At 41.2% G+C, this 14,282-nt stretch overlaps 1 protein-coding gene across 1 annotated transcript; it reads left to right on the top strand.

The window, feature by feature from the left end:
• The first annotated feature begins 12,181 nt into the window (after positions 1 to 12,181).
• On the top strand, positions 12,182 to 12,715 carry LOC133832743 (uncharacterized). Its single transcript, XM_062263051.1, has one exon. It carries the CDS (start codon positions 12,182 to 12,184, stop codon positions 12,713 to 12,715), a length of 534 nt encoding a protein of 177 aa, XP_062119035.1.
• Positions 12,716 to 14,282: the final 1,567 nt, after the last annotated feature.

A 14,282-nucleotide genomic window follows, 5' to 3' on the forward strand; every position in this document is an offset into this window, starting at 1 on the left:
GAAAACGGTATTGTTATCTTTCTTTTAAATAGCTTGCCAATTCCCTGTCACTTGTTTGACGGGGACGGAAATTTTACGTATACTCCAAATCTAGGGCCAGACTCCTTCGTGCCAGATAGTGAGTGTATGACTAATAGAGTCAGTAGTATAGCGACCAGTAGTTGTAGCTCGGGTATTAAACTTTGTGACCTCTTTTCTGATTTGCCATGATTTTTTATCCGCCTTTGTCTTACTGTCTGCATGTTTTTCTTTATCTGCAGAGATGGCTTCCCCCAACGTTTTTGATCTGTATCAGACCCAGGAGGAAGAGGAGGTCCCCCTAGTTCACCGAAAATCAGCTAGGAGGCATAATGGCGAATCAAGCCAAGCACCCGAAGCCAAGAAGGGTCGAACAAATGATCCTTCCAAGGACGGACCTACTGGCCAACCTTCTGCCCAGCCTTCTGCTCCTGCTGAAAAGGAGACTGCCCCTGCTGCCAACCCTCCGCCTGCGGCCCGAAGGGAACAGGCCCCGCAAGCAAAACTTCCTGGGACCAAACTCTCTAACTGCTCCCTGCGATCAGCTAAAGATCGCCTTGCTCATATCTTGAAGCATGACCGTTGCAGGGAGGCAATGGCTGAAGCTGAGAGCATGGGGGTCGATCAGATCCTTAACAGGGCTCTTAATGAAGTGGCCAGTGTAAGTATTCTTCCTCTTGGTCTTTACCTTTCCTTCTTATAATATAGTCTAACTTTTATTCCTTGACTGCAGGCCATGCTGAAAATAACTGCCGCCCGTACTCGCGCTAGTGCTAGTATTGAGCAGGCTAGGGCAAAGGCCATCGAGGAGCTTCAGGCTGCAGAGGCCAGGCATGCTGGGGAGTTGGAGGTGGTCACTCAGCAGAAGGATGCTTTGGTGGCAAAGCTGGCGGAGAATGAAGCTTCTCAGGCAGCTTTGAAGAAGCAGAAGGATGATTTACAGGAGTCCAGTCGAATCCAATATCGTGAAGTCAAGAGACTTAAGGAGGAGCACCTTGCTAAGGACAAGACCATAGCTGTTCTTGAGAGCCAGGTGGAGCAGCTGAAGCTCACCAATGCTAAAGATCTGGAGAGGTACAAGAATGCGACACTTCGGTGTTTCTACGACTTTTGGAAACACAACCAGAGTGCCAACTTCAACTACCTTCCAGAGGATGTCAGGAACGCTGAGTTAGCCCGCTGCATTACTCGGCTGGCTGCAGAAAAAGAAAGAGCCAGAGTTCCTGCTTCCCCAAGTATCCAGCCAGCTGCTGGCGCGGAGGAAGGAGGAGTTGTCGAGGATGCGGCTAACCAGAATGCTGAGCAAGACCCTCCTGCTCCTAATGCTCCTTAAACTTTTTATTCTTTTTCTTTTCTTTAATTTCACAACCCACGGGTCGTGATGTAAAGACTAAATTTTTATTTTTAAATTTGCTGCATGGGCAGCAAACTTTCCTTTTACTTTAAACAATTACATCCAAGCAGTACTGCTCGCGGTGTAAAAGAATGCCTTTTGATATTATAATATTTTTGTCTATTATAACATATGTTCGCATGACCGAACTTAGCATAGTACTTTGGCTTGATTTAACAAAATATGAATTTTGAAAATTACTCTAAGTACCGTAGCATGCTTTCACTCATTTTTTTCATGTGTTTACATACCTATTGGTATGCTTTGCTATCGATGTACCTTATATGCCCCCCAAGTGATCAAGGAGCTTTAGGTCCTTGGTCACTTGCCTTGACCACGACCTGTGCGAACATTACTGCTCGGTAGGAAACGTAACACTTATAATACAACAAAACAACACACGTAATGAACAAATACTTGTAAAAATAAATTTACAAAGGTTGGCAAGAATGACTGGCTGCGCATAGTCCCTTATAATTCTCGTATTAAAATGGACTAAACATGTCTTTACGAGTGATCTTAAAAAGATCTTACACTTATAAGCAATTAGCCATACAACGTGGCTAACCCTTTTTCAAAACTTGTAAAAAGTAAAAATTAATACAAGCCAGTCCTTTAAAAAGGACTGTTTATTGATAATACTTGCGCAGGTGTTCTCCGTTCCAATAGCGTGGAACGAGATTTCCATTTAAGCGTGCAAGCTTGTATGTGCCTGGATGAAGGACTTCCTCAATCTGGTAAGTTCCTTCCCAGTTTGGTCCGAGCACTCCAGCAGTTGGGTCGCGGGTGTTTAAGAAAACTCGTCGTAGTACTAGGTCTCCGACGTTGAATTTTCTTTCTTTCACTTTCGAGTTAAAATACCGGGCAACCTTTTGCTGGTACGCAGCTACTCGGAGTTGGGCTCTTTCTCGCTTCTCTTCAAGTGAGTCTAGGGACTCCATCATCATTTGGCTATTCTGGTCTTGGTCGTATGTAATTTGTCGATGTGAAGGCGGATCTAACTCGACGGGCAACATAGCTTCATACCCGTATGCTAAGGAAAATGAGGTATGACCTGTCGATGTTCGATGGGACATTCTATACGACCAGAGTACTTTAGGCAGCTGTTCTGGCCATGCTCCTTTAGCGTCTTCAAGTCTTTTCTTCAGGGTGTCCTTAAGCGTTTTATTCACTGCTTCAACTTGCCCATTTGTTTGTAGATGTGCAACTGAAGAAAAGCTTTCGACGATTCCATGTCTCTCGCAGAAGTCTGTGAATAAGTCACTGTCAAACTGGGTGCCGTTGTCTGAGAAAATTTTTCTAGGCAAACCATACCAGCAAACAATATTCGTGATGAAAAAGTCAAGAACTTTCTTGGTCGTTATGGTAGCGAGCGGCTCAGCTTCGGCCCATTTGGTGAAGTAGTCGACTGCTACAACTGCATATTTTACTCCACCTTTCCCTGTTGGCAGGGATCCAATCAAGTTTATACCCCATACTGCGAAAGGCCAAGGACTCTGCATCTGCTTTAACCCATTGGGAGCTACGCGTGGGATCTTGGAAAATCTTTTACACTTATCGCATTTTCGCACAAATTCCATTGAGTCTTCGTTCATAGTCGGCCAGAAATAGCCCTGCCTTAGAATCTTTTTGCCAGACTTTGCCCCCCAGCGTGATCCCCGCAGAAGCCTTCATGCACTTCCCTCATCAGTTCTTTAGCCTTTTCCGGTGTAATACATCTGAGTAGTGGCATGGAGTATCCTCTTCGGTACAGAACACCATCGACCAGTATGTACCTAGCAGCCTGTCGTTGAAGAGTTCTGGCTTTGTTTCTATCTGCCAGTAATACACCATTCGTGAGATACTCCAAGTATGGTGCCATCCATGTATTCTCCATCCGGATTTCCATATTGGTTTCGTCTGCTCGTATGCTCGGCTCGCACAATCTTTCTACTAGCACAATATTCAAAGTGCCAGCGTCTTTTGCGCTTGCGAGTTTGGCTAAGGCATCTGCGTTCAAATTCTGATCTCGAGGTATTTGCTGGAGGGTATACTTCTTGAACTGAGCCAACAGATCTCTAGTTTTGTTTAAGTAGGCCACCATTTTGAGGCCTCATGCTTGATATTCCCCTAGGACTTGATTCACTACCAGCTATGAATCACTGTAAATATCCAGCAACTTTATACTCATGTCTTTTGCCAATCTTAACCCAGCAAGGAGTGCTTCTTATTCAGCTTCATTATTTGACGCAGTGAAGTCAAACCTAATAGCGCAGTGAAATCGATGCCCTTTTGTCGTTACCAATATCACTCCTGCTCCCGCATGAGATTCGTTGGATGATCCATCCGTGAATAAATTCCACGAAGGAGCTTCAGCTTGGGGCTCAGGTGCTCTAGGCTCTTCGTACTGCTCATTGTCTGGGAGCTCAGTGAACTCGGAGATAAGATCAGACAAGACTTGTCCTTTTACTACTGCTCGCGGTGAATATGTAATATCGAACTGCCTGAGTTTGACTGCCCATTTTAATAAGCGTCTAGCCACCTCAGGCTTTTGCAGAACTTGCCGAAGGGGCTGGTCAGTTAAGACTGTGATAGGATGGGCTTGGAAGTAAGGACGTAACTTCATTGAGGCCAAGATCAAGCAATAGGCTAGCCTTTCAATTGGAGGATACCTCAATTCAGCCCCGATTAACCTCTTGCTTACATAGTAAACCGCCTTTTGTACGCCTTCTTCCTCTCGCACTAGCACCGCACTGGCAGCAAATTCGGTGATCGCCAGGTAGATGAACAAAGTTTCTCCTTCGATAGGCTTTGATAAAATGGGAGGTTGTGCCATATGTGCCTTTAGGGCTTGGAAAGCCTGCTGGCAGTCTCCTGTCCATTCAAACTTCTTGTTGCCTCTAAGTAGATTAAAGAAAGGGACGCATTTATCCGTCGACTTAGAAATGAATCTACTTAGTGAGGCAATTCTTCCAGTTAAACTTTGCACATCCTTGATCTTCTCTGGCGATTTCATGTCGATTAGGGCTTTTATCTTGTCGGGGTTGGCCTCGATTCCTCTTGAATTGACAATGAACCCCAAGAATTTCCCTGATCCGACTCCGAAGGAACATTTGAGAGGATTTAATCTCATTTGATACTTGTTCAACACATCGAAACACTCTTGTAAATCCTTCACATGTCATTCTACTTTTTTCGACTTTACCAGCATGTCGTCTACATACACCTTCATGTTCACTCTTACCAACTTCTTAAACATGTGGTTAACCAATCGCTGGTAAGTCGCACCTGCGTTTTTCAGTCCGAAGGGCATTACTTTGTAACAGTATAACCCCGTATCGGTCCGAAAGCTGGTGTGATCCTCGTCAGGGGGATGCATACTAATCTGATTGTATCCTGAGTATGCATCCATGAAGGAGAGGATCTCATGTCCTGCAGTTGCATCGACCAGCTGGTCGATCCTTGGGAGTGGGAAGCAATCCTTTGGGCAGGCTTTATTAAGGTCTGTGAAATCCACATAGGTTCGCCATTTGCCATTAGGCTTGGGAACCAGTACTGGATTAGAGACCCATGACGGATAAAACGCCACCCTGATGAACCCATTCTCCTTTAGCCTTTCGACTTCCTCCTTTAAGGCTTTCGATCTATCTTTATCAAGCAGCCTTCTTTTTTGTTGCACAGGTGGAAAACTCTTGTTAACGTTCAGGACATGGCTGATAACTGCAGGATCTATCCCAGCCATGTCTTTGTGTGACCAGGCAAAGACTTCCTGGTTCTTTCGTAAAAATTCCACCAGTGCATGCTTCGTGGTTGCTTCTAAGTTTTTCCCGACCTTTACGACTCTGGCCAGGTCTTTTTCGTCAAGTTGGACCTCTTCCAGGTCCTCGACAAGTCCAACATTTTCCTCAAAATCCCCAAAGCAAGGATCTAAATCCCTATCCTCACTTTGGGCAACACCCTATTTGGTGACTCCATCACCAGATTGGGCTTGTGTATCAATAGCCATCTGCGACCTATCTGGGGGAGTGCTCTTTGACGTTCCCTTCTTCGCCTTTGTAACTGAGGCATTGTAGCACTCCCTTGCTTCTCTCTGATTTCCCAACACGCGTCCTACCCCTGCGTCTGTCGGGAATTTCATGGCCAAGTGCCATACTGAGGTGACGGCCCGAAGATCAACCAATATGGGCCTTCTAATGACGGCATTGTACGCCGAAGGACAATCGACTACTATAAAAGTAGTGAGTAATGTCCTGGTAGCAGGCGCTGTACCTGCTGTCACTAGAAGTCTGATTGACCCCGCTGGGGCGAGTCCCTCACCAGAGAAGCCGTAAATTGTTTGGTTGCAGGGCTCCAATTCCTTAACGGACAACTTCATGCGTTCCAACGAAGATTTGTACAGGATGTTCACTGAACTTCCTGTATTAACTAGTACTCTTTTCACCATCATGTTGGCGATTTGAACGTCCACGACCAGCGAATCGGAATGTGGGAACCGGACATGCTGGGCGTCGCTATCAGAGAAGGTTATCTCACCTTCCTCTGACCGAGCCTTCTTTGATGCCCTGTCCTCCACGGTCATCATCTCGATGTCCTGGTCGTGGCGTAGGGTCTGAGCATATCATTCCCTTGCCTTTCCACTGCTTCCCGCGAGGTATGGGCCTCCATAGATGGTGAGTAAAGTGCCAACTATGGGGTCAGGCTGCAAAGGTGGTGAGCGTTGGCGTGTGGGTGCATGCTCGTTGCCACCTGGAGCTTCTCGTTGGGAATTTCCCGAGGCTCGTATATATCTTCTCAAGTGTCCTTGTCTAATAAGGAACTCGATTTCATCCTTCAACTGGTTGCATTCATTTGTATCATGTCCGAAGTCGTTATGATAACGACAGAACTTGGTAGTGTCTCTCTTCGAAATATCTTTTCGAATGGGAGCATTTTATAAGGCACACTGGAACTCGTGGCCTGATACACCTCTCCCCGAGACTCAATAAGGGCAGTGTAGTTAGTGAACTCAGGTTCATAATAATTACCCTTGGCTCGTTTATTGTAAGAGGTGGAAGGCTAATTGTGCGGCTGCTTCCCCCCATTCTTGCCATTGCCATTGTCGTTTCTGTTGCCTTTGTTGTTGCCATTGGGTTTGGATCCATTGGCGGCTTTGGCGGGCTCGGCAGTCCCCTTATCCTTGGCTGGGGGCTTTCCTTCATTGGCTATGGCGTCCTCGAGCTTGATGTATCGATCAGCTCGATCCAAAAATTCCTGGGTAGTCCTGACCCCATGCTTTTTGAGGCTGTTCCAGAGAGGCGTGCAGTTATGGCCATCATCTTGCCTTCGTCTCCCACTGTTTTCGCTCCAGCAGCTGCTCGCATAAAACGCTGGACATAATCTTTCAGTGGTTCTCCGTCTTGCTGGCGTATTTTGACCAGCTGATTTGCCTCAGTTGGGTGCACACGACCCGCATAGAATTGTCCGTAAAATTCCTTCACGAACATCTCCCAGGAAACTATACTTGCAAGAGGGAATTTGAAAAATCACTCCTGTGCAGCATCAGAAAGTGTTGCAGGGAAGATCCTGCACCGAGCGTCTTCGGACACTTTTTGAATGTCCATTTGTATCTCAAATTTGTTGATGTGAGATACCGGGTCACCATACCCGTCAAAGTTCGGAAGCGTAGGCATCTTAAACTTGCTAGGAGTTTCTGCCATAGCTATCCTTTGAACGAAAGGAGTGCCCTTTCTCCTATCATGATCGATATAAGATGTTCCTCCCCCGACCAGCTGTTGCACTGCCTGGTTGATCTATCTGGGCCTGCACAGCGCCAGGAATCGTCGGGGCCTCCACTGCTGCTGGGGGAATGTACTCATCATGTCGTTCCCTGCAATCGTTGAGTACATCTCTTGAATCTTCGTCCCTTCACCGCTGTTCACTGGCTCTAAGACGGTTAAAGACGTTATTTTGTTTGGGCTGCCCCCAGCGTCACGTCTTTCGGGTTGGTCGTCCCTAGGTGGTAAGCTTCTACCCCCACCTCTTTCTTCATTTCTCCGACCGGCGTTTCCTCTGCCTGAGTCAGCCTCATTATAATCATGGCCATCTCTGAATCTTGATTGGCTATGATGGGATCGACTGTTCCCTCGGTTGCCTTCCCGGGCTGGAACCTCCCGAGCGTTAGAGGGTGGCCTGCGTTGGTCGGTAGGTCCTCGTGCTGTGGGGGGCCCCGTACCGCAGAGCCTGTCTCTGAGTTCCTTCTGTTGCCAGAAGGATGTTGTCCTCTGCTCGGAGGGTTTGGCTCTTTGCCCCTATGGCGTCTAGGACTGCGGGGCGGCTGCCCGGCCCTATTCTGCCTTGGTTGCGGGGGATTGCCACGACCATCCTAGGATGGAGGCTATGCCTCAGGGTCCCTAAGCGGGACATCGTCCTGAGGCATCAGTGGCTGCTCGAGCCTTTGGGGGCTCGAGGGCTGGATAGGCGGGCTAGGATTAGGACCCCTTTGAGGTGGCCCATTTGTAGGTTGATTAGGCTACGGAGCAGGTGCAGCCTGATTCCTAGCCAGCTGTAAGGCTGCTTCGAGGGCTGCCATGGCCTCCCTTTGATGGAGGTCCATCTCCGCCTGCCTTTCACTCAGTTCCAGGCGCTGTCGCTCAATCTCTTGTTGGTGCCGTGCCATAATCTCGGCAGCACTTTCTTGACTGGCCCTCAGATTGGCCAGTTCATCCTGCAATACCCCCAGGGTATTCCTCAGCGTCTCGGAATCCAATTCTTCCTCATCGAATTCCAAATGTTGCTCATCTTCGGTCACGTTTGGCGGAGGAGGAGGCAGTTGAGATGGTGCAGCGCTAGCCGCCTGTCCAGTCTTCTTTGTGGTTTTCGCCATTGAAAATTCAACAATATTATATCAAGCTCTCAATGAAAGCACCAGAATGTTGACCCTGATTTTGGTCAACTGACACGGAGTCAAAAATGCTTAATGTGGACAGATATGTTGAAATGAGAATAATGACAAAAACAATAAAACACACAGGAATTTAGAGTGGTTCGGCCCCAGAATCTGGTAATAACCTACGTCCACTTGAACTGTTATTGATATAAGAATCAAAGGAGTGATCAAAGAACTAGGGTTCAATGAGTTTCACAAACCTCTGAAGAACAAAGCAATATGTCGAATGTGATAGCTCTAATACACTTGTAAAAATCTAATCTCAAATAATTAGAAAGCCAAAAGTCCCTTCCCTGAGCTATCTTTCTCTATTTATAAGCTCAAGGAAGATTACATTAATTTGTTACAGATATTCTTTCCTAATTAATCGGATAATCAGGATTTATTGCAGACAATCTCAGGATTGACTAAGATCTTTATAAAATTATCTTGAAATACGCGGAATGTACGACCATGCTGGTCGTAGGAAAAGCCCAACTGCCTATGCTTGCAATATTTTACTGGTCGATACTCTAACAGAATTCTGCCAGGTGTCAGCCACGTGTCCAGAAATCACTTGCCACGTCATCGGTGCCTGTTTTTTGGATAACATAATGCAATACAAATTTTCTAATCAAGTACTAATTTAATTTGTATTTTTTTAATATAATTTAATATATTTTATGTAAATATATTAATAAAAAAGTATTAATTAATCATTTGCAACACACAAAAGCTACTAGTTAAAGAATTAGTTTTGTTTTTAAATGAGTTATTCAAATAATTGTTTAAATTTTTAATACTTTTTTGTAATATCAATTGCTAATTGAATTGCTTATTATATGTTTAATAAAAGAAGATTTATTTTATTAAAAATTCATTAATGATGGTGTTATTTGGTAACACTTAAAAAATAGTTTTTTATTTAGTTAATTAAAAATTTGACAATTAAACATAAAACAGTGCTTGGTAACTTTATTTTTATTTATTATTTTTAAAAATTTTAATTAAAATTCATTAAAGTTTGAAAATATAATTTTTTCACTTTTAATTTTTTTTAAACCGTTTTGACTTTATGTTTCTTCTCTTCTTCAAATAAACACCTCATATTGTTAAACAAAAAATAAAAACAAAAGTTATCAAACGCGTAATAAATGCATTTGATAACTTTGATTTTTATTTTTTGTTTAACAATATGAGGTGTTTATTTGAAGAAGAGAAGAAAAAAAAACGAAACAAAAAGCTGAAAACGGTTTAAAAAAAATTTGAAATTGAAAAAATTCTATTTTCAAAATTTAATAAATTTTAAAAAATAACAAATAAAAATAAAGTTACCAAACACATTTTATGTTTAATTGTTAAATTTTTAAATAATTAAATAAAAAACTATTTTTTTAAGTGTTACTAAAGAATATAATTTTTTTACCAATTAAACACAACCATACTTATTAAAATTTTATAGTATTAATTTTATTTTTTTCTTTTAAAACTAATAAAAACTATTTTCTAAAAAACAAATAATTTTTTCTCAGTGTTTTGTAAAAATGACCTAAATGGAAACTTTTATTAGGCAAATAGCTTTTCAAAAAAATTTATTAACAAAATGGCCTTTCTTTTTAATTAACAAAAAATCTTAATTAAAACTCATTTAATTAACATTAATGTATATTTTTTGGCTGAATCCTCGGAATTAGATTGAAAATAAAAAAGAAACCCTAGGAAAGAGAAATCCTCATGCACTCTTGAACGTGAGTGGTCTGATTCTCCTTTCCTCATTTACTGTAAATGTTAGTACTTTACTTGAATCTCAGTTTTTACAATTGGGTATTCATTATTTCAAGTTATATAACTATATTTAGCATAAATATACCTTTTTCTACTGAAAAAATGAAATTCTAGTGTAAAAATAGGTCCAACACAAGGTTGAAGACGACTTGGCAATATGCGACGCATGTGGGTCTCACAGAGTCTCTTAGTGCAATTTTCAGCAGTGACCAAAATTGTACTAAGCGACCATGTGCGACCCATATGGGTCTCACAGGGTCTCTTAGGGTTATTTTGTATGTTTTAAAATGAACTTGTATGGCTTTAAAGTAATTATAAGCTAATTGATATGTTATTTTTATTTTATACTTGTTAATTTAAGTATTTAACTTTATGATAGATATGGATTATGCCTTTATTTGCATGGACTATAATGGTGAGTGAAAGATTGTAGATAAACGCATTTGGGAATGGTTTGGTACTGGTTGCAACAAGGGACTTTTGGTTGATAGAAGTATAAAGTTTCATCAATTAGTGGATAAAGTCTACAAAAAATAGGTGTTGGTCGAAATTTGTATGAAATTGAAATTACTCATAAGTTAGTTAGTGAAACATTTAGTAAGATGGCACCAAGTCAGGTTTGTAATGATTCTGATGTTGAGGATCTTATGTGTGCGTTAAAAAGAATAAAGATAAAGGAAAGACAAATCTTGTCAGTGATGGTGATGATGATGAGTTTGGTTGTGATGATAGTGATTTTGATAGTGGAAGCTTTTATGATAGCTATTTTGGTTTTCATATAATCGAACAAGTTTCAAATGAAGATCTAGTGCAGAACAATGGAGACATCATTGGTTCCAATCCAACACCAAATGATATAGTACACGAGGGAGGTGACAATGTACTCGAGGAATGTGATAAATTAGTTGAAGAAAATAACAATGTAACTGAGGGAGGTGACAATGTAGTCGAGAGTGGTCAGATCATCCCTTATCAAAATTTTGATATTGGAGAATTTACCAGAGAAGCAAGTCAAAATAGTGGGAGACACGATGGATCTGATTTAAATGTGGGTCGACACTCTGCAAGTAAGGATGAATTGAGTTATTATCTTAGTGTCATTGCCATTAATGGGAGATTTGAAATAAGAACAATAAGATCAAACAAATCATTGAAGAAAGTTTGTTGTATTAGTGAAAATTGCTTATGGCGAGTACGTGCTACAAAGATGAAAGATTCAGAATTCTTTGTCATTCGACAATACCATGGTCTACACACTTGCCCATTGATGAACCAAAATTCCAATCATAGACAAGCATCCAGCCGTGTTATTGGTACTCGTGTACAAGGACACTTTAAGAACAGTAAGGATCCACTCAACCCTAGAAGCCTCGCAGGATTCATGCGCGAGGAAATGAAAGTTCAAGTCAGTTATTGGAAGGCTTGGAAAGGAAAACAATGGGCTCAAAATTTGATTAGAGGAACAGCAAAAGAAATTTTTCCTTGCTCCCTTCGTATTGTCATATTTTAAAGCAGGTAAATCCAGGCACAGTTACCCACATTTAACTTGATTCAGAAAATATGTTCAAGTACTTTTTTATGGCTTTGGGAGTGGCTATAAGAGGGTTCACCTACATGAGGAAAGTAATTGGTATAGATGCGGCTTGGATCAAAACTAAGCATAAGGGTGTATTATTAGTAGCAACTACACAAGATAGTGAATATCATACTTACCCCATTGCATGGGGTTTGGTTGATAATGAGAATAAGGCTTCATGGACATGGTTCTTAGAGACGTTGAAGGAGTTGATACCTAATAGCTCAGACTTGTGTTTTATTTCTGATAGACATCAAAGTATCGAACATGTAGTGCGTCATGGTTATGTTATGGCTTCTCATGGGGCATGTTATTGGCACGTAAAGCAGAATATAAAACATCGTTTCAAAAGCATTGCTTCGACTAAATTGTACAAGAAATTTGCAATTGCATACCGTATCGAAGAGTTTAATAAACATTTTGACCATATTCACAAAATATATCCACGTGTTGCTAAGTATCTTGAGAAGTTGTCGAGTTCAAAAAGTGGTCGAGACCACATTTTGGTGGTAATCGATATGAAGTTATGACAATTAACATAGTTGAGACTGTGAATAATTTGATGCGAAAGGCAAGAGAGTATCCAATTATTGCTATGATCGATTTTATCATAAGCACCATGGGACAGTGGTTCCTTTCTCGTCGTCGAGAAGCATATGCTGTGACAACTCCATTAACACTGAAGAAAGAGGAAACCTTAAGAAAAAGATGGGATGAAGTTGGTTCATTGATAACACTCCAATTAAATGAGAATGAGTACAATGTAATGTGTGAGGAATTCGATGCAATAGTGAATTTAAGGTCAAAAAGTTGTACGTGCAAAATTTTTGATATCGAGAAGCTTCCATGTGTTCGTGCCATAGTAGCAGCAGGAAAGTCCCAACCTCAAAATATTGGGGAACTTATATATTCAATGTGTTCAAAATTCTACACTTCAGAATATTGGTTGTTAGCATATGTTGAAACTATATACCCTGTTCCCCCAAACTCGCAGTGGACCAACATTCCTAAAGATGTTATTGCAATACAGGTGATAGCACCACCTGAAGACATGACTTAAGGGCGACCAAAAATCAACCGCATACCTTCCCAAGGTGAAGTTCTAAGAGACAATATAATTGTGGGGCATGTGGGCAATCAGGACATAATGCACAGAAGTGTCCAAGTCGTCATGCGCCATCAGATGTTAGAAGCACAACTAATATGTGATTTATTATTGTATAGTTTTGTAAGCACTATGTTCACAGTTTCTTCTTTTAATCTATGTAAACTCTGTTGAGATTTATCTTTCTTTTAATCTATATAATCCAATGCGGCCCTTAGGGTCTCTTGGTGCAATTTGAGGGTCTCTTATAAATTAGATGTAAATGCTTCAATGCGACCCTTAGGGTCTCTTAGTGCAATTTTAGGGCTTCTTATAAATTAGGTGTAAATGCTTCAATGTGACCCTTAGGGTCTCTTAGTGCAATTTTAGGGTCTCTTATAGATTAGGTGTAAATTCTTCAATGCGACCCTTAGGGTCTCTTAGTGCAATTTTGGGGTCTTTTAGTGCAATTTTAGGGTCTCTTATAAATTAGGTGTAAATGCTTCAATGCGACCCTAAGGATCTCTTAGTGCAATTTTAGGGTCTCTTATAAATTAGGTGTAAATTCTTCAATGCGACCCTCAGGGTCTCTTACTGCAATTTTACGGTTTCTTATAACTTAGGTGTAAATGCTTCAATGCGACCCTTAGGGTCTCTTAGTGCAATTTTAGGGTCTCTTATAAATTAGGTGTAAATGCTTAAATGCGACCCTTAGGGTCTCTTAGTGCAATTTTAGGGTCTCTTATAAATTAGGTGTAAATGCTTCAATGCGACCCTAAAGGTCTCTTAGTGCAATTTTAGGGTATCTTATAAATTAGGTGTAAATGCTTCAATGCGACCCTAAAAGTCTCTTAGTGCAATTTTAGGGTATCTTATAAATTAGGTGTAAATTCTTCAATGCGACCTTTAGGGTCTCTTAGTGCACTTATAAATTAGGTGTAAATGCTTTAATGCGACCCTTAGGGTCTCTTAGTGCAATTTTAGGGTCACTTATAAATTAGGTGTAAATGCTTCAATGCGACCCTTAGGGTCTCTTAGTGCAATTTTAGGGTCTCTTATAAATTAGGTGTAAATGCTTAAATGCGACCCTTAGGGTCTCTTAGTGCAATTTTTGGGCCTCTTATAAATTAGGTGTAAATGCTTCAATGCGACCCTAAGGGTCTCTTAGTGCAATTTTAGGGTCTCGTGGGCAATTTTAGGGTCTCTTATAAATTAGATGTAAATGCTTCAATGCGACCCTTAGGGTCTCTTAGTGCAATTTTAGGGTCTCTTATAAATTAGGTGTAAATGCTTCAATGCGACCCTTAGGGTCTCTTATAAATTAGGTGTAAATGCATATAAAGCGACCCTCAGGGTCTCTTAGTGAAATTTGAGGGTCTCCTGTAAGTGATGTCTAAATTATAATAGTCTGATCGTTTAATAATATTGTATAAGTGATTTACTTATTGAATTCGATTTTATTGTTGATAAATGATAACTCTACAAAATAGAGTTATTTTACCACTTTTTATGTGTTAATTGTTGCTTAGTTCTTGAATTCTTA

This window comes from Humulus lupulus, chromosome 4 (genome assembly GCF_963169125.1).
Source record: "Humulus lupulus chromosome 4, drHumLupu1.1, whole genome shotgun sequence".
Classification (NCBI taxonomy): Eukaryota; Viridiplantae; Streptophyta; class Magnoliopsida; order Rosales; family Cannabaceae; genus Humulus; species Humulus lupulus.

Coding starts and splice junctions, on each gene's coding strand:
- LOC133832743 (XM_062263051.1), top strand. CDS start 12,182: ATGACAATTAACATAGTTGAGACTGTGAATAATTTGATGCGAAAGGCA.